The sequence below is a fragment of the Verticillium nonalfalfae genome (assembly GCF_003724135.2).
Source record: "Verticillium nonalfalfae strain VnAa140/NRRL 66861 chromosome Unknown scaffold_67, whole genome shotgun sequence".
Taxonomy (NCBI): Eukaryota; Fungi; Ascomycota; class Sordariomycetes; order Glomerellales; family Plectosphaerellaceae; genus Verticillium; species Verticillium nonalfalfae.
The window spans coordinates 52,280-72,393 of record NW_021167292.1 but is presented as its reverse complement, the minus strand read 5'-3'; the positions used below and the strand labels follow the sequence as shown (position 1 = coordinate 72,393).

Sequence of the window (20,114 nt, the reverse complement as noted above, 5' to 3'; positions counted from 1 at the left end):
CACAAAGCTACCTTGACAAGTTCATGCTAGGCTCGGAGCAGTGCAGTGAAGCGAGGAAGGTGAGATCTGCGTCAATAGTCCTCGAACTTGAGCGCCTCAGTCCCATTCTTTGGCGGATAAATCGGATCAAGGACACGGTGAGGATGGTGTTGCCACCACGAAACAGTGAAAGTGGCGTATCAGGCGTCGAGTCAGACAGTGTAAGATATTGGACATGCCATGAAGCCATATCTCATGATCAAGGTTTGGCGGACACAGGTACAATACGGTGTTCTGGTCTTGCGAGACCTTTCTCGCAGATCTGTGAACAACCTCTTATCGAACGGTTCAACACGACTCAGTCACTTTCCAAGTGTCGAGATCTTTGTATCAAGAAACGAAACCAGAGGACAGAAGCTTGAAGATGCCTGGGTGCCACGAAGTCGTGAATTCCATATGGTAGCAGACCTTTTCAACGGGCCGGTGTGTGTCATGTTCTGCTTTTTAGTGGGCCATCTTGGGGTGCCCTTTGGTTTCACGCATTCTCGGCGCTCCGGGCGTATCTCATTCTAAAGACATAACAGCTTCTCAACGACTGTAGCGGCGTAGCAGCTTTCTCAATCTGAATTACCTGTGGTTTCTGACTGCCATTTTGGTCCTCTCGTGGCGAGGATACTTCTTTTCATCGGGGGCCTACTCATCTCCTGACCGTACTGTTTTGATGACATCACGACTGAGATCAACGTACAGCACAGCGTCAGCCTCAGGACTTTGTTACAGTGACACATGCACACGAGCCATAAAACCGTGACCAGAAAGACGTCATGTTGACCACCGAGTACATTGCCACCTATCGAAGACTGTAGATCAACTTCTTGCAGTCCTCTCACATCGTTATTATCCGATAGCTGCAAGTGGCGATGTAGAAAGCGTCTTTACGGACTCTTTCTGTCCTTGGTTCTACTAAACGCAGCCTCAACTCTCTACTGTGCCGGCTCGGTGCCAGATTTTGGTTGAGAAATCCTCCAGCTCTCCTGCTCGTAAAAGGCTTTTGGTTTCAAGCATGCTTGTTGCGATATGTTGACATAGTCGAGGTCACGCTCAATTTGATTCATGAATCGTGGGCGAGGTTTCAAGTTCTGTCTCCTCGCCTGCTCGCTCGAACCACCTACTGAGACACATTGGTGACGACGACCCACACCATGACGATATGCTGAGCAACAACACATCATAGTATGTCTTCGACCGCATCATCCCCTTCTCACATCACATGTCTGAGTTGTCTGTATTATCAAAGTGACTTCTTTCGATTCTGGCAATTCTGAGCATGGTCACCAACCCCCAGTCACTTGGGCCTTGCTAATTATTGGGTGCTGTGACATGTCGAACGGAAGTACAAGAAGGATCCAGCGATGTGCCACCGTCGATCAGTCTTCGTTACAAAGAGAAATTGAGCGGTGAGCTTAACATGTCACCTTCGTGAATCCATAGAAATCCTACTCAGCAAATTTCTTGTTCCCTCATAGTATGTTGCGGGTGAATTCTGCAGTGCCGATCTCAAGATACGACAGGGGTCGCACCATAATAGACGTTACACTCGAAGCGGTGCAATATGCTTCTACGGCCAATTTCATCCTTTTCAGCTTCATGGGAACTACGAGGAGTTGAAGTGCGTCTAGCTTGGATGTCCATCAGAACATAAATAGCGGCGATTTCTGACTTCTTCTGGACAGCCAAGAAAGTCTCTATACCAATCATCACTGCCATTCACTCTTACAATTACAACACTGTGCTTATTATTCTGACAAGCTGGATCCGCAAGATGAAGACTTCCAACTTCCTCGCTCCTGCCGCGCTTCTCATTTTAACCACCCCGGCGCAGGCCAACATTGGCCAGGGGGCAAAATTGGCATTCGATCTCTTCGGAGAAGGAATCGGCTCCCTCTTCGTTCACATATTCGGTGGAAAGCGTGATATCAGCCCCATTGAGGGGCACATCATCAGTCGCGACCCTCCCCCCGGTGTTCCGGCATTCGAATATGAGCGCTGTCGCAATGACATTTCGGGAGTGTCCGTCACGGCTACCTCCCCCGGCCCTGGTTGTAAGTAAAGTCTACTAGTTTCTGAGACAAAATAGATGACACTGATTGGAATCTAATCCTTTCCAGCGGTTCAATTTGTCGGGGTTCCAGCCAGCTGCATGAACCTGGCTACAGTCCTTATTGGAGACCCGGTCAATGGCCCCTATCCTTTGCCCTGCGGCTCTGACTGCCTGGTGTACAACAATCTGTCGCAGCAGCAATTTGACGATCTTGTCGCTGCTCTGAGGGCGAATGCCTCGTGATTTCGAGAGGGGATAGATTGATAGGCGGGAGTTCATGGCTCAGTGAGCTCCCTCGTCAGCCCATGGACGACTACCGCAAGCTTGAGTAGGAGTGCGTCTTCATATCATGTTGGTTCCGCAAGATAGATGAATTCAGCCAGCTGCTATGCAGTAGCCCATGTTCATTGGTGTCTTAGTTTTGCAACCTCATCCTGACTTTCGCGCTGTTCAACGCTGAAAGTTTGGTCGGCGAATCTGTAAGCGACATGTTCCTAATCTTCATACATCAAGACCTCATCCGGTGTCTTGAAGCCATGGACAGAAAGCTATAGTTGAAAAGCAGCCTCGTCGTGGTTAACGTAAATATACCGTCCTCCTGCCTCAATTGATACTCTTCGATTCGAGATACGGGCAGTAGGCCGTCAAACGCACAAGAGCATACATACTAGAAAAACAATCTCTGTCTGGTGCATGCGCTTCTGACTGTTGAGACACCGATGAAAGTGAATCTTGACCAAGCAGGACTGCCTGAAGATAGCCGACGAGCTTTGTGTCCTAGATGCGGCAATGCTGAACATACAAATAGTGCGTAAAAAAAGATTGGCAAAAATCAAGAAATCGTGTCCTTACCCTGAGATACTAGCTTGCACGACAGTAATGAATGGCCATTGATAAAGCGGCATAACACATGGTCAAATGCGCCGCTGCCCGAGAATTGTAGAGGGAGAACATTGAATAACAAGGACGAGAAAGTGCAGAGCGATTCATTCAGACTACGTTGGTAGAAACGAACACTGCACTCTTCCTTGTAGGCCGTCAGCTGCGCCATCTTTTTCTCACCGAATGACTCCAGCTCTGTGTGCGCCAGATCTTCAAGCAACTCAATACCGGTGCCCTCGTCATGTAGTGCGGCCCAATATACGGCATCTATGCTGAAATAATTTCTGGCTGTATAATTGAACTAGAAGTGACCAGACCTCCACGAGTCACGCATCTGGGTAGACAGCCGTGGTCCAGTAAGTGACTGCTCCTCTAGAACACGTATGTCTTCTACGATTTCTCACACCCGCAAAAATTGTTCTATTTATGGCTCATCAAGGCTCCGGAATCCTTCCATGCCGCAGCGATCAATCCACAGATCTGCGCCAGCCAGCAGAAGCCGCCAAGATGGATCGTATGAGAATTGTGCTAGTATGTCGTTTGTGAACTCAAAATCGAACACCGCTGTGATTTGAAGAGTGGATGGATTTATAAGCAGGTTAGAAAGCCGTAGATCGTCGCAGAAAATGGTTGACGGTCCAGCATCGTTGTTGCGGCACTTCCCGTTAAGCTGGGCGAAACGATGCCGGGCAATAAATTGAGCCTGGGCGGTTTCCGAGTTATTGACTATGTTGCGCAGCGTCCGAGGTGGATCAGATGCTCGTGAGTATGTGATTTCAAGTAGTCGCCGGCGTCATTAGATTCTGAGGTTGGAAGGAGGTCATCTGGGTAACTCGAGACGGCTGTCAACTCGTTCATACTGTAAGTGAGTGGTCTTTCGGTAATGGATCACGTGTCACCGTCTTTCGAGATGGCTCCGATTTGGGTGAAGATAAGCTGAGAAAGTTGAAGAAGGTAGTCTGGGGCTTGGCTGAAAATCATGTCCAACATTGAGTTATCCACATTTGGATCCGAAACCATGTCCTCTTGATCACTCTCCGACGGCTTCTGTAGGATCTTCCACAAAAGTGCCCTCTCGACGTAATGCATGATAATGAACGGATCAAGCTGTTGCCGGCTCTCGGCTGAAACCCCAATGGTGGTTACAATGGAATAGGAATGGTCATGTGTTGGCGGAGATACTCCATGGGCTGGACCTCGTTCGCGACCTTCTCGTCTTTGAGGGTAGTAGCTATGTGAGAACCGAATAATGGCGTCTGGGCCCTCATCACTGAACTTGAACTTGAAACAGAAGCTGAAGTTAAAGGAGCCCTGGAGGAAACTAACCCACTCCGTGGCTCTACCTCCTCCCTGGCGAGCAGGAATATTTGTTGCTAGCTCATCTTTCGCATCAAACAGTCTACTTTACCAGGCCCTGCATTCATCGTCACTATCGGTCTCCTCCATCTCGTCGAAGGCCGTTCGTAGTGAAGATGTCTGCATAGTGTTAGATAGATAGTTGCGGAAATAGAATGAACGGCCTGAAAGAAGGGGAGAGGGGAGCTGGGTGGAAAGGAGATTTTCCAAAGAGCACGTGATCTGGATAGAGGGGAGAATGCGTGGTGCAGATTTATGTACTGCTGAGTTTAGTGGCATTCTAACATCCTGGCCGAAGGTATTCATTCCGATATAATGGCCAAACTGTGGTGCATTGGACACATACGACCATACCTACTGGAAAGCTCGGGATCCCGTCCGCTCTCCCATCGATAAACCAGTAAGGGCCGGATCAGTAGTCGGGTGGGTGACCACCGGCGAATACCTGGTGTTGTATGTTTTGTTGTTTTATACATTTTTGCGGCTCGCATGGATTTCACGATGGCGATGAGCGGAGACTCGGCCCAAGCGGGCCCACCCCTTACGGTACAATGTTACATGCAAAACTTTTAATCCACTACTTCCGGCAAAAATTGTTTACTCGTTATTATGCCTCGTACTGGAATCGAACCAGTGATCTCATCATTACTAGTGATGCGCTTTACCACTAAGCCAACGAGGCCTTTGTTGATTGATGGCGGAACCCAATTCCTGGGACGGAAGATACCATCCGCAGTGCGAAATGAGCAGCACAGATGGGACAAGCCATTTTACGACTGACCCCTACCTGGCTACTACATCATCCACATGTAAAACCGTCTTGCCGAGCGCCAAAAACTAAACAAACATGTTCTTTGGGACTAGGGAAGCTGCGGGTATGGACATCAGCTCGCTACCGAGCAAGAAAGCAAGGCAGAGAGAGAGCTTGTAACAGATTGCTAGGATGGCCAAGCACCAGGACATTACACCACGATTGTCTTAGGGGCAGCTTTTGCTAACACTAAAAGGTTGGGCTGACTTTGATATCAATAATCGTGGGATGGTCATCGGTCGCTTGCTTCGCCTAGCAGGCAAAAGAACAAGGGGTAGGGATCGGCAAAAGAAAGATCTCCCCGAGACAGGTTCGAACTGTCGATCTCCCGATTGATCTGCTGAATAACAGTCGGACGCCTTAACCAACTGGGCCACCAGGGATTGATGAACACAAGGCTCCGGCGCATTCATCATGACGCTGCAATCTTACTCAATGCTCACGTACCGCTTCCACGATCCACCCACTATTGTTTGTCAACGGCCCGCGATTGAGGTTGGCCGAGGCCGGCTAAAACGCTGCGCTACGATAGAGGTGCGGCGATGATGCGCTAAATGATGGCTGGAGGTAGGGGACCACCACTGAGGGCCTGGTGCTGGCTCGGATGCGGGCCAACATGGCGTCTAGTCAATCGGGAGGGTAACGTGTTCTCCAGCACGCTAAATACTGAAGTCGGTTCTGTGAAAGAGGCCTCACCGCGAGCTTCAAATCCAAGTCGCTGAACGGAACGCGAAACAAAGCATCATGATTGGAATCGCCCTTCTCGGCGCGGGCCTCTTCGCCCAGGAGCGTGAGCCATCCCTCATCGCCGTCAACACATGACACGCGAACAGGAACCCCCCTGCTGACCCCAGCTTCAGAACACCTCCCCGCCGTCCAGTCCAGCAAAACTTTTGAGCTCCGAGCCGTCTACTCGCGCTCCCTCAAGTCGGCCTCGGCCCTGGCCGCAAACACGTCATCCCCCGACGCGGTGACGACCTACGCAGACGATCACCCGACGCCGTCCCGCTCGCTCGCCGACCTCCTGGCGCGCACCGACGTGAGCGCCGTCATCATCTGTCTGCCCATCCCGGCGCAGCCTGGCGCCATCCGTCTCGCCCTCGCCGCAGGGAAGCATGTTCTCTCAGAGAAGCCGATCGCGCCCTCCGTCGCCGACGCCCGCGCCCTCGTGTCCTGGCACCAGTCGCTCGCGCGCGCGCCCGTCTGGGCCGTCGCCGAGAACTACCGCTTCGTCGACCCCCTGACATTTGGCGTCGCGCAGCTGCGCGCCATCGGCGGCGCCGTCGTGACGTTCCGCCTCGACATGTTCTCGCTCGTCGCGGACGAGAGCAAGTACTTCAACACGGCGTGGCGCAAGACGCCGGCGTACCAGGGCGGGTTCCTGCTCGACGGCGGCGTCCACTTCATCGCCGGGCTCCGCATGCTGCTGGGGGCTGTCGGAGACGATGTCGGCGAGGTCTCGGCGCACACGGCGCTGCTGCAGGCGAAGCTGGCGCCCGTAGACACGGTGCATGCTGTGGCGAAGACGGAAAGGGGTGCCCTCGGCACGATGAGCATATCGTTCGGGACCGAGTTCAGAAGCGGGTTTGAGGTGCAGGTTGTCACGACGGAGGGATCGGTCACGATGACGCCAGTGGACGTGAAGGTAGCGAAGCGGGGTCAAGATGGAAAGAAGGTGGAGGAGAGAAGGGAGTTTACGAGGTCTTCGGGCGTACCGGCCGAGCTCGAGGCTTTCGGCGCGAGTCTGGGAAAAAGCACTGCTGATGAGAGGCAGAACACTGCACAGGCACTGAAGGATCTGGCGATTCTACAGGGTCTGCTTGAATCTGGTGCGGCCGACGGGCAGGCGAAACAGGTTTAAGCACTTCACATGAAAAGAGGCCTTGGGATGAGACAAGCCCAATTGTCTTGAGAAAAACAGAAAATTTCGCGAATCATCGCTGAGGGTATCGTAATACAAGTTATACCATGTCCAACTCCCCTTAGCAACCGCCGCCGCCGCCGCCTCCACCGTCACCTCCACTGCAGCCGCCGCCCCCGCCGCCGCCATCACCACCGTAGCTGTGCCCGTGGTGGCCTCCATAGCCAGCATCGCCTGCAAAAACGTAACCGCCTGTGTAATGACCGTGCCTCCCTCCGTATCGACTGCGCGGCTGACGGCGCCGGTAGCTTGATGCGTCGGCCATGACTGGGCGAGGGCTGTAGTCGTACATGTTGTTTTTTCTGCTGCTGCTGCCGAAGCACATGGTGTCTGGATGGGGTTGGTCGGTAGGGATCAAGGTGATGATTGTTAAAGGTGAAATCTCAGGCGATTTTATTTTTAGGCCTAGATGATTGGTTCCTTTGGTTTGGTTGTAGGTTTTGTTCGAGTGTACTTGTAGTTTGGTATAGTGGAAAGACTTGGAGTGTCATGAGATTTATGAGCATTTTGTCGACGAAGGGTGCTGCGATCGAGGGCCTTTAAATGCGTCGAGGACCCCATCATCACAACGTGTCATGCGAGGACCGCGAGAATGCTTCCCGAATCAGGTAGACGCCTTCTAGAAGTCAGATTCGATCAGCCTCGCTGGGCGCCCCATGACGTCTCCTGGGGCTGCGTGTTTGGCGCGATGGATGCGGTGCACCCTTGTGCACATCCGTCTGGGGCAAAGATTGCTGAGGTGTCACTCTACCGTTAGGGTGATTGTGACACCATGACATCCAGTTCCGCGTATCGGGCCAGCATGCCGCGGACCCTGAATGGCCCGGGGGGGGGGGCCTCATGTCTCTGCCTCGACGAGAGCCGGTGGCGTTGGAGCTTAGCCTCCAGTCGGTGGTCAGCTGAAGGATGCACTGCCCTGTGCGCTCTTGGTGGTGGAAGAGACGAGGAATCTTGGAGGGGTTGTTCATCAGCACGACCTATTTGACGCGGCCTGTAGACCCTGGTAGGCGGAGGACTAAACCTAATACATCGATGGTCGCCCATCCTCTCATTTTCTTAGTCTTCGTCTGACGATGGCGATCTTCGGGCACCACGAGACGGAAATCGTCTTCTGGACAATGGGTATTTGGCCAACACATGGCTTGCCGAGTCTGGCGGTAGTGGCGAGTTCGTTCCTATCGGTTGCTACTTCTCGGAGCCGCGTCCATTCGCGCTATTTCCCTGCTTGAATAAACACATGTTTGATTCGTTATTCCATCTGGAGACCTTCAACGTAACCGATGCGCCAATTGCAGCGTCTTCCAGACCTCGAATCTGCTCTTTCACCCTGTATAACTCACCCACTTTGAATCGCACCACCTTCCATCCAGCGCCGTCTCAAGAAGCCTAGCGGACATGTCTTACTTGTACGATTTTCCAGATTAAGGAGTAGTTATCCCTTTACCGCCTGAATTTGGCCTTAGTACGTCGTATGATCGAAAGCTGAGTGGTAGAAAAGGGGTCACCAGTTAGATCAAGGGACATAGCGAGCTAGAAATCTAACTGCCTGTATATTACTTTTACTGAAGTAGCACCTGCTTAGATGTAGAACAAAGCTCTTTAGGTAGGTGGTGATCATTCTATGTACTGGAGCCAAATGTGGGCATGAGAGGGATGAGATAAGCAATTGGTGTAGGCAATGCATTCACGAGAAAGACTGTTAATCGATTTTTTTTGTAAACGTTCAGCTCAGCATGCATCAGTATCTTCGCTCTACCTACCGTCTTACCGTCTTACCGTCTTAATAGTAGTACAAACACCCATCGACGATGGGACATTGAACACATGGAGGCAAGACTTGGCGAATACTCCATGAATACCTCCAAACAAGGAAAGCAAGATCTGTACTTCTTATCGCTTTAACCAGTAGAAACTTTGGTCAGTTCACTGAGTCAAGTGGCTGGCGATTGTCCTTGAAGCTGTGGTGCTCACCCAACTTTAGTCAACAGGGTCCTGAAGTGCAGCATGTTACAGCACGTGTAGGCTTCGGAGCCCGCGGGACACCGTCCTCAGGCTGTCAACGTAAGCTCCTCCGCGAGACTAGTCCAAAATGACGGTTTGGTGCAACCACGAATAATCCAAGTGTTGCCTGCCTGGATCACGGAAGTTCAATCATTGCCCTCCCTAACGCTTGCTGCTCTGCCCTTCAAGATTGCGAAGTCGACTCTAACTATTTGAGCACAGGGCGATTGCAGTTGAACGCACCACCTCACTCACGGCTTGTAAAATGCACAAAGTCAACCGGACATGCGACCAATGTCGCCGTCGAAAGATACGGTGCATCGGTGAGTCGGATCTCTTCTCAAATGAACCTCGCAGCCTTTCCTAACCGCCCTTCCCCTCATCGTCAGCACCGGAACCGGCACTCGGAAAGCCCCCAGTGTGTGCCTACTGCGCCGTAAGTGCCCCTCTGCTCCTCGCGCGCCGGGTTCTTGGCCGCGTGCTAGTCGGACGTTCTTGACACTCACCTCGCTCTGTTGTTTGAAGTCACGCAATTATGACTGCCACTTCAGCCCCTTTCGACGGAAGCCCAAAGCTCAAGGTTTGGTCCCCCACTCTTGGATCGCGCCGCTTCGCTGACAGCGCCAAAGTTCCAGAACCCGACGTGTCTTCCTCCGTGCCGCCATCAGGCCGCAATCCCGATACAGGCGACCTTTACGTCGATCGCATTTTGCATAGTCTCGAGGAGCCCAATGAACCGATCCTGTTTAATGAGGATTTTGTCATCAAGGTGTGACAACATTTATCACCATCTTTTACTCCATTGTGCACTAATCCCCATCTTAGGTCCCCGATGAGCAGAGTAAGTTCATCCGAAGCTTCACGATGTAGCATTTGCTCATGTAGCCAGTCTCAAGCTGTGGTCTCGCTTTCTTCTCTGAGCAGAGGGTCGCTTCCCTGACCAGTAGGATGGGCAGCGCCCACTTACGTGAACTGATTGAGAAGCTTGACAACATCATCGTCGAGAGGCTCAGCTTGACAAGGCCGTCACCATGGACGCGGATTCAATTCATGAAGCCACCAAAGGGTCCTCAGGTAACTTCCGATGAGGCACGAGACTACATTCGAGGTGAGCTGTCTTCTTCCTCTCGGCAGCAGTAGTGCTGATAATCTAGCCTATTTCGAAAACCTACATCCCGTCTACCCTTTCCTGGACCGTGACATCTTCGAAACCAAAGCCTTCAGTCCGCAGCTGCCACATGTGCTTGATCAAAATCCCATCTTCTCGGCTCTATACCATGCTGTCTTGGCACTAGGAAGCCAGTTCTTCCGTCAGGGGACCTATTCTCCAGGCACAGGGAAATCATGGGAGCTCTTCCAGGTATCATTAGGCCACATGGCAGAGATCATACTCCCACGAGAGTCACTCGAGAACGTCCAAGCTATCACCGCCATGGTCAGTCGTCTCTGCCACTCACAGTGACACTTCCTGACAAACACAGTCTATCTATGCTCTCAACGCGTGCTGCCTTCAGATCGACGACGCGCTCGTCGCCCACGCTGCTCGCATGGCCATCGTTCTCCGCTATCATCGCTCCTCGGCCGCTCAGTCCGACCAAGCTCGTGTCTTCTGGGTCATTTACGCCCTTGAGAAGCAGCAATGTCTCCTCAGTCGCTGTTCTTCCATGATTCCCGACGAAGACATTGCCTGCCCAGCCCCGTCCACACCGGAATCTGTTGTCGGGGCGTACAACGCTTTCCTGACTTTCGTCCGGATTGGCCGCATCTCGTCCGTAGCCTACCAGTCCCTTTTTTCCATCTCGGCGGCGCAAAAGTCCGCGCCGGTCCTGCAGGCTGCCATTGTACACATGAGAGGCCTGTTGGAAGAGTGGAGGATGGGCATCCCGGCTGCGTTCCGTCCCTGCGAGCCGGCCAATTTCGACGCTCTGACGGACGCCAGCACGAGGCTTGCCGTGCTCCAGACGCATTATCTCTACCTTGGTCTCATCATTTCCATTGAGCGCCTTACTCTGCATCTCGACAAGGAGAGAGGTGCCGCGAGCCAGCGGAGCAGGGTCAACTTGATGAATGCCGCGAGAACGATTGTGGATCTCTCACGGTACATCGAGCTTGAGCCATACGTTCCTGTTGCGTAAGTGCCATTTCTCTTAGCCGTTCTTTGCATTCTTCCCAGATGGGCATTTGAAATGTTTTTTTTTTTTTTTTTTACTTTTATTCTTTGCGTGTAGCTGACCAAGTCAGAATCACATGCATCATGCCGCTGACGGCGCTTTTCATCTTGTTTGACTTCATCATCCACAACCCTCTCCATCGAGAGACGAGGGCAAACCTTACGCTACTGGACACCATAGCAGGATATTTCAGCATGATCGACTTTGCGTCCAAGGGAGCACTGCCTGGCAGAGTGATCCCCGAGTTTGCGCAGATTGCGCGTGAGTACTTTATCAAAGTGCAGACGCAAGGCATCACTGAGGCCGAACGCGCATCAGATGCCAAAGATGACGCGCTCGGGCCAAAGGAAAGCCCAGGGACGCGAGAAAAGGCGGGAGAGCCCTCAACGGAGATGCAGCAGGACGATCCCGCAGCCGAGGAATCATGGGCCAATACGATCGGATCAGATTATCTCAGCTATCCGACGCCAGCAAACTTCGAGGTCCCGACCGACATGCAGATGTGGGATGCCGGTGACTTTCGGTCCATCTTTGGCACGGCGTTCCCGGAGTGGGCCATGGGTCCCGACGTTGCGTTGGGATCGCTGGGGTTGACTGATGGTGGTCGTTAGGTTATGTTCGACGGCTAGGAAGCAGTGTTATGGGGTTGACAGCCATTCGAGTGTGATCAGATACGCGATCAAACACGGGTTCGACGTCTTTCTTACCAATACACGATCTAAGAACATCATTCTTGCGCCATTCACCGTGCAAACGCAGCTAAAGGACACACGGGTGTCATGCAGCCGTGAGGTGACGGAACTGACCCCCCCACTTCGTGCTCTGTAAAACCTTCCCTGTCGCCAAAGAACAGGCGCTAACATTGTCGTGTTGGCCGCTTTTGAGAACCATGGCAATCCTACGCGGGTTAGGCATCCCTAGCACGGGTAGCCGGCAGCAATGGTGACGTGGACAGCAAAACAAAACACTGATTCTCCCGTTTGGTAGACTCCTCGCATGTAACGCGAAACGTAGCCTCCATTTTCAAATTGAATAGAGGATTTTCAGCCGTTGTTCATCTTCTGTGATCAATTTCCCGCCAAATTCATTTTCCATCAACCACGATTACTCACGACGGCCGCAAAAACCATGAACCGCCCCTCACGAACTGACGAGCCTTACGAGGGTGAAGGGCACAATCAGAGCCCTAATTCTCTGCCCAATGACCTGACTACCAACGAGGATCTCAACGGCATTGCCAATGCTCGGGAAGCGAGGCAGAAAGATGAGCTCTTGCGATTCAAGAACGGGCCGCCTTGGTATGAGAATCATGGCGAGACTACGCCGTCCGGCGAAAATAGACACCATGGGCTGACCGGCGATTCCGCTGGTCAGCCCTCGGGAGGGGCGGTCGGATCTCATGATCCGACCCTCCTCCCTAATTCCCCCCCGACTTCCATGCGCAGAAGTCATCGATATGCTTCTGGATGCAAATCTGCTCTCCAGTGGACAAAAGATAGCTTGATGAAATTTGGCACATTCATTGGCCCCGGTTTTATGATCGCTGTTGCATACAGTAAGCCCCAGATGCTGAGCTCGACTTGATAGAAATATTGACAACGATATCGCAAGTCGATCCCGGAAATTATGCAACGGACGTCGCTGCAGGCGCAAGCTACGAATATCGGCTACTGTTCGTCGTTCTCCTTGCGAATATTTTCGCGATATTCCTCCAAACGCTTTGCATAAAGCTGGGGACCGTTACGGGACTGAACCTCGCCGAGTGCTGCCGCGCCTTTCTTCCCTGGTGGCTCAATCTGGTGCTATACATATTTGCTGAGATAGCAATAATTGCAACAGATATTGCAGAGGTCAGCTCCTTCACGTTTTTTCTCTTGTCTACCATCCTGCAGCGTCGTGATTTCTAACAATAGGAAGGTTATCGGCTTCGCAATCGCTTTGAATCTTCTCATCCCCGCGGTGCCTTTGGTGGTTGGGTGCGCCATTTCAATCTTAGACGTCTTCGTGACGCTCTACTTCTATAATCCACAAGGGTCTATGAAGGGACTTCGAATCTTTGAGTGCTTCATTGCGTGTCTGGTCCTAAGCGTCGTAGTCTGCTTCTGTATTCAACTATCGATGATCAAGGAAACACCTGTTGGAGACATCTTCAAGGGCTACCTACCTTCCAAGGCAATTATACAACGTAAAGGGTATGTTGGCGCTCTTCTGCAGCCTGTCTCGGACTGAAAACAGCGCTAATTACGCCAAGCTTATACCAAGCCTGCGGAATTCTTGGTGCAACTGTCATGCCGCACAGCCTCTATCTTGGCTCCGGCATTGTGCAGCCCCGCCTGCGGGAGTTTGACGCCAAGAACGGCTTGCTCTCCATAAGCGCATCTACAGCCCAACAGGACGGAGAGGATGTTGATAAAAGCCGGTATGTGCCCTCTCTCAAAGCCATACGCCATGCCATGACCATGTCTTCCTTCGAACTTGGCATTGCCCTTTTCACTTTCGCTCTCTTTGTCAACTCAGCCATCCTTATCGTCGCAGGCGATTCCCTGTATGGAGCTCCAAATGCCTCCGATGCCGATATCTTCAGCATTCACGAGCTTCTGTCGCAGTCAATTTCGACCGCGGCTGGCACCATGTTTGCGCTGGCACTGTTGCTATCGGGCGTCTCAGCTGGCATAGTCTGCACTATTGCTGGCCAGATGGTGTGTGAGGGTGCGCTGAACTGGAAGATGCGACCCTGGTTGCGTCGTTTAGTCACGAGGAGCATCAGCATCACGCCGAGTGTCATCATCGCAGGGGCGGTGGGTCGGCAGGGGATCAGCGCTGCTCTCAACGCATCACAGGTCGTTCTCAGTGTCGTCCTTCCTTTTCTTACGGCACCACTGATCTACTTTACCGGTTGCGGCAAGTTCATGACGGTTCAGGTGGATTCGATGCGCGATGAGGGTGAGCATGCTGGTGGTGTTCGCGATGTGGCGGCCGGGGAACGCAGCATCATCACCGTCCAGCTGGCGAATTCATGGTACACCACTGTCATTGCTGTTCTGGTGTGGATTGCGATTGCTAGCATGAACGTTGCCAACCTTGTTCTCCTGGGTCAGGGCAATTAGGAGGAGATATGGTGGGAGGTCTCCTTGCAAAGACGTCTGGATGCTGGATGCATGAAGGACTGGTACGCTAATTTCGTTCCCTTCTGTATACATCACCCAACTCAACGACAAAACGACCTCTAGCTGCTGTGCGGTGAAGCAATTGGTGCGGAATTGGGCTGGCCGTTGAGCGCTGTGTTGATGGATGAGTTGAAGTAGAGAGTGTTGAACTGGGTCCAGATCTCGGCAGGTGAGAGATGGCCTGATCACGAATCTATGTATGGCGACCAGCCCTCCTTTTTCTGTTCTGTCACACCGGCCGGCCGGGATCATCACAAAATTCATTGCCGAATGAGAAGCGCACACACGTGACTGGGATCTGCTGCTTTGGTAGGATTTCAGGCTCCATTTAAAAGAATCCTTCGTGAGATCTCAGGCTCCAGTTCGTTCCAGCCCCTGTTGAATTAACGGATTGCAGCATTGCGTCGAAACAGTAATCTGTGGTCTGGACATCGATAAGAATCCTCCGTCCATTTATGGACATGGGTCAGTCTTCGTGGCCCTCATGATTGGCCCCTTTGGGCACGATTTCCAAACCCTGGATGCCAAGCATGTCGCTGCAGGGTTCATGGGGGATTTTAGCTGGGCCGCTGGGTACTAAACGCAACATGGCCCTGAATCCTCCTGAGCGCTCGATATGTAAGCCGAAGTAGTTTCTTTATATCCAGTCTTCGGTACGCACTCAGGCATCCTGGCTTACTTCCACTATCCTGTCTGACACCTGCCAAACGTTACAAACACCCTCGTTCCTTCGAATCTCGGTTTGAGCAACGGTTTTGGCAAGGCATCATGGCAGTACGCAAAGACCAAGAGAAATGGACCGCCACACCGTCGGCAGTCTCGCTGCCATCAGATTCCTTCCTGCCCCATGCAGTGCCACAAGCGCCGCCAGCCACAAGACGTCGGACAATCATGACTCTGCTACAGATGGCATTGTTCTACACCCTCGGTTCGGCGCCTCGATTCTTTTCACAGTACTGGGGGGACTGACATAGAGACAGCGGTGGCAGTCATGGGTGCTCATCTGAGCCTCTTCCAGTACCTTGACGGGACGCCCGTCCGGTCCACGAGATTGACGCAAAGTATTGAGAATGCCATGGCCAGTTTCATGGCACTTGTCGCAGAGCTACTTCTCGTCTCTGGAGTGAGCATTGCCTACACCCAGTTGCTCTGGAGGTTCTTCCGCCAAAAAACACTGAGCGCTTTTGTTATTGACAAGCTCGTCTCGCTGCCGGACAGCCCTTGGGATCTTGCTCGGCCTCGGGTTATTATCAGTGCCATTGGGCCCTGGCTGGCGGCCCTGATTTGCGTGTTGATGCCTTTAGCCGGCATGTTTCCTCCTGGTTGTTTGACGGTCGAGTTCCGCAACAGCATCGTGCCAGTGACGCTATCAGCAGTGCCAACCCTGAACATCTCCTACTGGGGCCCTGGCAATTATCGTGGGTTTGTCGACCACGCCCTCTTCGACCTCAACGCCGATCTGGATTTCATGTGAGCGTCCCATCACCCTTGAAATGTGTCATCTCCGATTCTGATAGTCTACCAATGCACAGCAATGTCCAGCCTAAGCTTACTACTCTAGCCCGCACGGTTCTGGCGCAAGGCGAGCCTGTTGCACCTCCCACGCCATGCAGTGGTCCTTGCACATACGACATGCAGTTCGACGGGCCAAGCTTCGAATGCAAACAGGTGAACGCGACGAAGTACACTCTCTTTAAGCCTTGCACGGATGTCGTCTTCAAGGCGAAATCGCAGAGCGTAAGGGACGGTCTTTTGATCCGCAACAACTCAGTGCGGTTATCGTGGCACACTGAGAGAAACGACGAAGAGGCTTGCCGAAACTCGACACTCCGGACCATGGACTGTTCCGTGAAACTCGCGACCTACAACGTTAAGATGACGAATGAGGAGAATGGAACCCGCATCTTCAACACAAAAGTGACCGGAGAAAGGGAGTTTTGGGACGACGAGAACCCGATTCCCCTGCGCTTCTACGACTATTTTTACGACCGTGAGTCCGGGAACCTCATGGACGAGGCTGTCAACCAAACTCAGCTGCACAAGGTGTATGCCAATACACAAGCATACGCTATTCGAGAGGCTGCTGTTCAAGCCTTGGTGGGCGATGTCAGACGATGTGAGTTATGCATGAGCTTGTCTTCTCTATTGCTTTGTTCTAACCTGTCTGTGTAGTCTCTGATGGTGGAGGTGCCACGAAGACCGCCTTGCTATGGCCCAACATGACTTACGTGGTTGGTAGCCCATATATTGGCATGACCGACAGGTTCAACCCGCAAGTATCCCTGACGCCCGAGACGGTTCAAAAATACCTCCAAGACATTGTCATATCAACACTGTCGCTTAATCCAAAGAACAAGCCGCTCTGGACGAACGGGCCTGATATTCCGGCTCTCGAGGGCGGCGCAACATATATCTTTGATTCGAAGCTGCAATTCTTCTTGCCTTATGGTGTGTGTCTGCTGGTGGCTGGCGTGGTTTACATTCATGGCATCTGGGCCATGTGGAAGAATGGACAACCGGCCGGCAAAAGCCTGTTGCAGTTTGCCACGGCGGTAAGCACGAGCAAGACTCTCCAAGACACCTGCAGTTCGCGGACGGACGGGGATCCGTTTGAGAATTTGAAAGATATCAAGCTTCGATATGGTGTGGGAAGGTCGTTTGACAGTGCGGGCTCATCGATTTATGCCACTGGATTCGGAACTGTTGATGAAGTCGATTGTACAAAGTAGAATAGTCGCCACTATCCGGCAGATACTCCGCCCCTGAGGATAATCATAGACTAATTTACCTAGACGTAAGAACATGGCATCTCCATCACTATGAGACGCTAGTGTCAATGCGTGGTATACAATAGAGGGAAGAGGTCTTACACGCGTGGTCCACAGGCAACAGAATATAGTAGGGGGTGGGAATACATTTGAGTTCTGGCCCTCCGCGGTCCTCATACAGACGCCCTCGTAACCCTTAGCTCCTGACCAGCCCTCTGTACCGTGGCTCCGCAGGGGTCTCCTGACAGCTGGTTGCCTAGCCTCTCGTTGGAAAGAGGCCTTGAATGAACTATTGTTATATAAGGAGAACAAAGGAGTCCAATGACATACCCCATAGCCCTTGTATCAGACTATCGGGAGGGCTGCACTAATTTTAAGATACACCATTGATGCCCTGCGCATTTACCTTACATTGCATGAATACTGAGAATGAATGTACCGACGGAAACAGGTTACACTCGATAGATGACCCTGAAGACGTAGGAACTCCGCTCCGCACTCGATCTTGTAATTCTGTTTGTCCGTTATACACAGTGTGTCGGTGACTGGCGGAGTTCCGTATAACTATTCTGCTGCTTTTTGCACCCGAAGTGCGGAGATAAATTGCTTCCATACACATGACATCATGTCAACGCCAACGCCAATGGCTCTTTTTTTTTTGCAGCGAACAGCGAAGCCGCTGAAGGAATTACAGCATCAACCCATAGTAGGAACAGCCTCGGCTGTAAGGGGGACAATGTCCGCCTCAGCGCGTACATGAATACTGTAACGTTTCATTGCTCGTCACGCGACGAGCGACCATTCCAACATTGCTCGTACGGTGAAACAGATACCGCCGCTCGGTTTATCGGACTAAAACCAGCTCAGAGTGCTCGGGCTGTTTTTTCTGCCGCACTGTTTGGATAGGGGCGGAGTTTGACTAAAGCCACAGACTTCGCTGTCAGAATGCTGGTGGGCGAACGTTGAAGGTATAAAGGAAGGCCAGGGAAGCAAGGCCATCACAGGCTACGAGCCCAACTTGCAGGAAAATCAGAAGATGACATCGAATGGGTTCGAGAAATGTCGAATCTTCATTGAGAGGCTTTTCAGAATAGAAGGCACCGAGATCCCATGGCAGCCCAACGGGGAGCTCACCGAAAGGAACAGAGTACCTCGATAGAAAGGCCCGAACCTCGGCTCGGGCCTTGGACGATCGACAGTTGCTTGCTAAGCGTTCTTAAATTGCCCAATAAGTCACCCAAGAGACAACCTAGCACATCATTCACTGACTCCAGATCCCGGAAGTATCGGAGCCAACGCCCAAGTTAACATAACTATAAAGCTGCTCCGCCTTTCGTCAAAGTACGTCGAGTAGTCCACCTTTAATACAAGCCAATCATTCGTCCAACTTCATTCTGGCAATTTCGATACCTCAGCTATGGAAACCGCTAAGCTAGGCGTTATCATCGTTGGTTCTGGACTTGCTGGCTTGGCAGCCGCACGGGTTCTCCGTGAACAGCATCATGTCACTGTGTTTGAACGAGGTGACCGCGCAGTGGCGACTGGAGGTCAAGGCATATGTATCTTTCCAAACGGAGTCAAGGTCTTGGAAGCTCATGGATATGACCGCACTAGAACTAAGGCTGTGGTGCAGACTGGTCACCGAGCATACGATAAGCACGGCGATTTGAAGCACGACGACGAGACGGACTTTATGGAACAATACGGAGCAGACGCATTGCAACACCTGCGGAGTGATCTACGCAACGAACTATACAGACTCGCAACGGCGCCTTCAAAAGACTTGAATATTCGAGGGGAGCCAGCAACGTTGAACTTCAATTCTGCAGTCACGGATATGGACCCTGACCGGGGCAAGGTCACACTCAGTGATGGATCATCAGCCGAAGCCGATGTCATTATTGGTTAGTCCAACCGTGGGAGTGATAGGACGGTTGAAACATCATTAACATACATACATCAGTTGCTGACGGTGTCCACTCACGCTTACGCTCCTGCATCGTTGGCCCCGAATACTTTGCGAAGAAAATGGGGCTTTCGTGCTTTCGCATCGCTGTATCGGCTCAGGATGCTGAAGCGGCTCTCGGAAAAATACCTGAATGGTGGGACCGTTCTACTGGCAAAGGGCGTGGGGTGGTCTTCGAATCTGGAGATGCCTCCAACCGCTTCATCGTTGCCTACCCGCTTCGCAATTTTGAATACATGAACCTTTCGTGTATCTTCCCAACCAATCCTGAACGACTCAAGAGCAGCACTGCTTCCACTTGGTATGCTGAAGGCGATCGCAGTGAGATGCTGGAAGTCTTTTCCGACTTCTCGTCAACGCTTGTTGAACTCTTACGGTGAGAACCCTTGATTCATCTGAGGATGTTGAAGAAGTTCACTAGGGCAAGAGCGGGCGCTGATTCGATCAAAAGCATTGCAACAGAGGTGAAGATGTGGGATCTCCAAGACCTCGACCCGCTTCCGACATGGACGAGTGGAAAGGCCTTGTTAATTGGAGATGCTGCCCATGCAATGACGCCACTTCAGGGTCAGGGAGCTAACATGTCTATGGAAGACGCTGGGAGCCTGCGCCTGCTCCTTGGTCCGAACATCTCTCGAGAGAATGTGCCCTCTGTTCTCAAGCAGATTGAAGCCACAAGGAGACCAAGAGCGACACAGGTCCTATTAGAGACGAGAGCTCTTGCTGATAATTTTAGTTTGGATGCAATAGCTTCAAACAGGGAGTATAACTTCGGCTTAGGGCAGGCAGGTCGATAGGGATCAGCAGGGAATGGATGTGGCAGGCGGGTGATGCAAAGGGTTAAGACTGACATAAAGCACAGCGATAGAAGGGTTTCTTGAAAGGCAAGATTGAATATTAACATCTCCATGTGTGGACTCTTTTCAACAAAGAGAGCGGTACGTCGCTGGGCTTATTGCGAGGAATCAATATCAGAGTCGTCGACAGGATG

The 20,114-nt window shown here is 52.0% G+C and overlaps 6 protein-coding genes and 2 non-coding genes across 8 annotated transcripts; 6 read left to right on the top strand and 2 right to left on the bottom strand.

Annotated features, from left to right (window-relative positions):
- Positions 1–1,801: 1,801 nt before the first annotated feature.
- D7B24_007909 (uncharacterized protein) lies at positions 1,802–2,323 on the top strand (the record flags this gene model as incomplete). The annotated part of the gene is made up of 2 exons (XM_028642010.1): positions 1,802–2,081; positions 2,148–2,323. 2 exons carry the CDS (start codon positions 1,802–1,804, stop codon positions 2,321–2,323), a joined length of 456 nt encoding a protein of 151 aa, XP_028494069.1.
- A 2,605-nt stretch (positions 2,324–4,928) lies between these two features.
- Positions 4,929–5,000, bottom strand: D7B24_007908. The gene has a single exon. It is a non-coding gene; the product is annotated as a tRNA-Thr (tRNA).
- Positions 5,001–5,426: 426 nt separating this feature from the next.
- Positions 5,427–5,512, bottom strand: D7B24_007907. Its single transcript has one exon. It is a non-coding gene; the product is annotated as a tRNA-Asn (tRNA).
- Positions 5,513–5,873: 361 nt separating this feature from the next.
- On the top strand, positions 5,874–6,990 carry D7B24_007906 (uncharacterized protein; the record flags this gene model as incomplete). The annotated part of the gene is made up of 2 exons (XM_028642009.1): positions 5,874–5,919; positions 5,990–6,990. The coding sequence occupies 2 exons, from the start codon at positions 5,874–5,876 to the stop codon at positions 6,988–6,990; spliced, it is 1,047 nt and encodes a 348-aa protein (XP_028494068.1).
- A 2,596-nt stretch (positions 6,991–9,586) lies between these two features.
- Positions 9,587–11,833, top strand: D7B24_007905 (uncharacterized protein; the record flags this gene model as incomplete). Its single annotated transcript, XM_028642008.1, has 6 exons — positions 9,587–9,820; positions 9,877–9,892; positions 9,941–10,159; positions 10,206–10,486; positions 10,533–11,182; positions 11,293–11,833. 6 exons carry the CDS (start codon positions 9,587–9,589, stop codon positions 11,831–11,833), a joined length of 1,941 nt encoding a protein of 646 aa, XP_028494067.1.
- Positions 11,834–12,350: 517 nt separating this feature from the next.
- D7B24_007904 (uncharacterized protein) lies at positions 12,351–14,329 on the top strand (the record flags this gene model as incomplete). Its single annotated transcript, XM_028642007.1, has 3 exons — positions 12,351–12,520; positions 13,136–13,414; positions 13,474–14,329. 3 exons carry the CDS (start codon positions 12,351–12,353, stop codon positions 14,327–14,329), a joined length of 1,305 nt encoding a protein of 434 aa, XP_028494066.1.
- Positions 14,330–15,157: 828 nt separating this feature from the next.
- Positions 15,158–17,118, top strand: D7B24_007903 (uncharacterized protein; the record flags this gene model as incomplete). Its single annotated transcript, XM_028642006.1, has 4 exons — positions 15,158–15,317; positions 15,364–15,859; positions 15,922–16,505; positions 16,562–17,118. 4 exons carry the CDS (start codon positions 15,158–15,160, stop codon positions 17,116–17,118), a joined length of 1,797 nt encoding a protein of 598 aa, XP_028494065.1.
- A 1,456-nt stretch (positions 17,119–18,574) lies between these two features.
- D7B24_007902 (uncharacterized protein) lies at positions 18,575–19,503 on the top strand (the record flags this gene model as incomplete). Its single annotated transcript, XM_028642005.1, has 2 exons — positions 18,575–19,061; positions 19,121–19,503. 2 exons carry the CDS (start codon positions 18,575–18,577, stop codon positions 19,501–19,503), a joined length of 870 nt encoding a protein of 289 aa, XP_028494064.1.
- Positions 19,504–20,114: the final 611 nt, after the last annotated feature.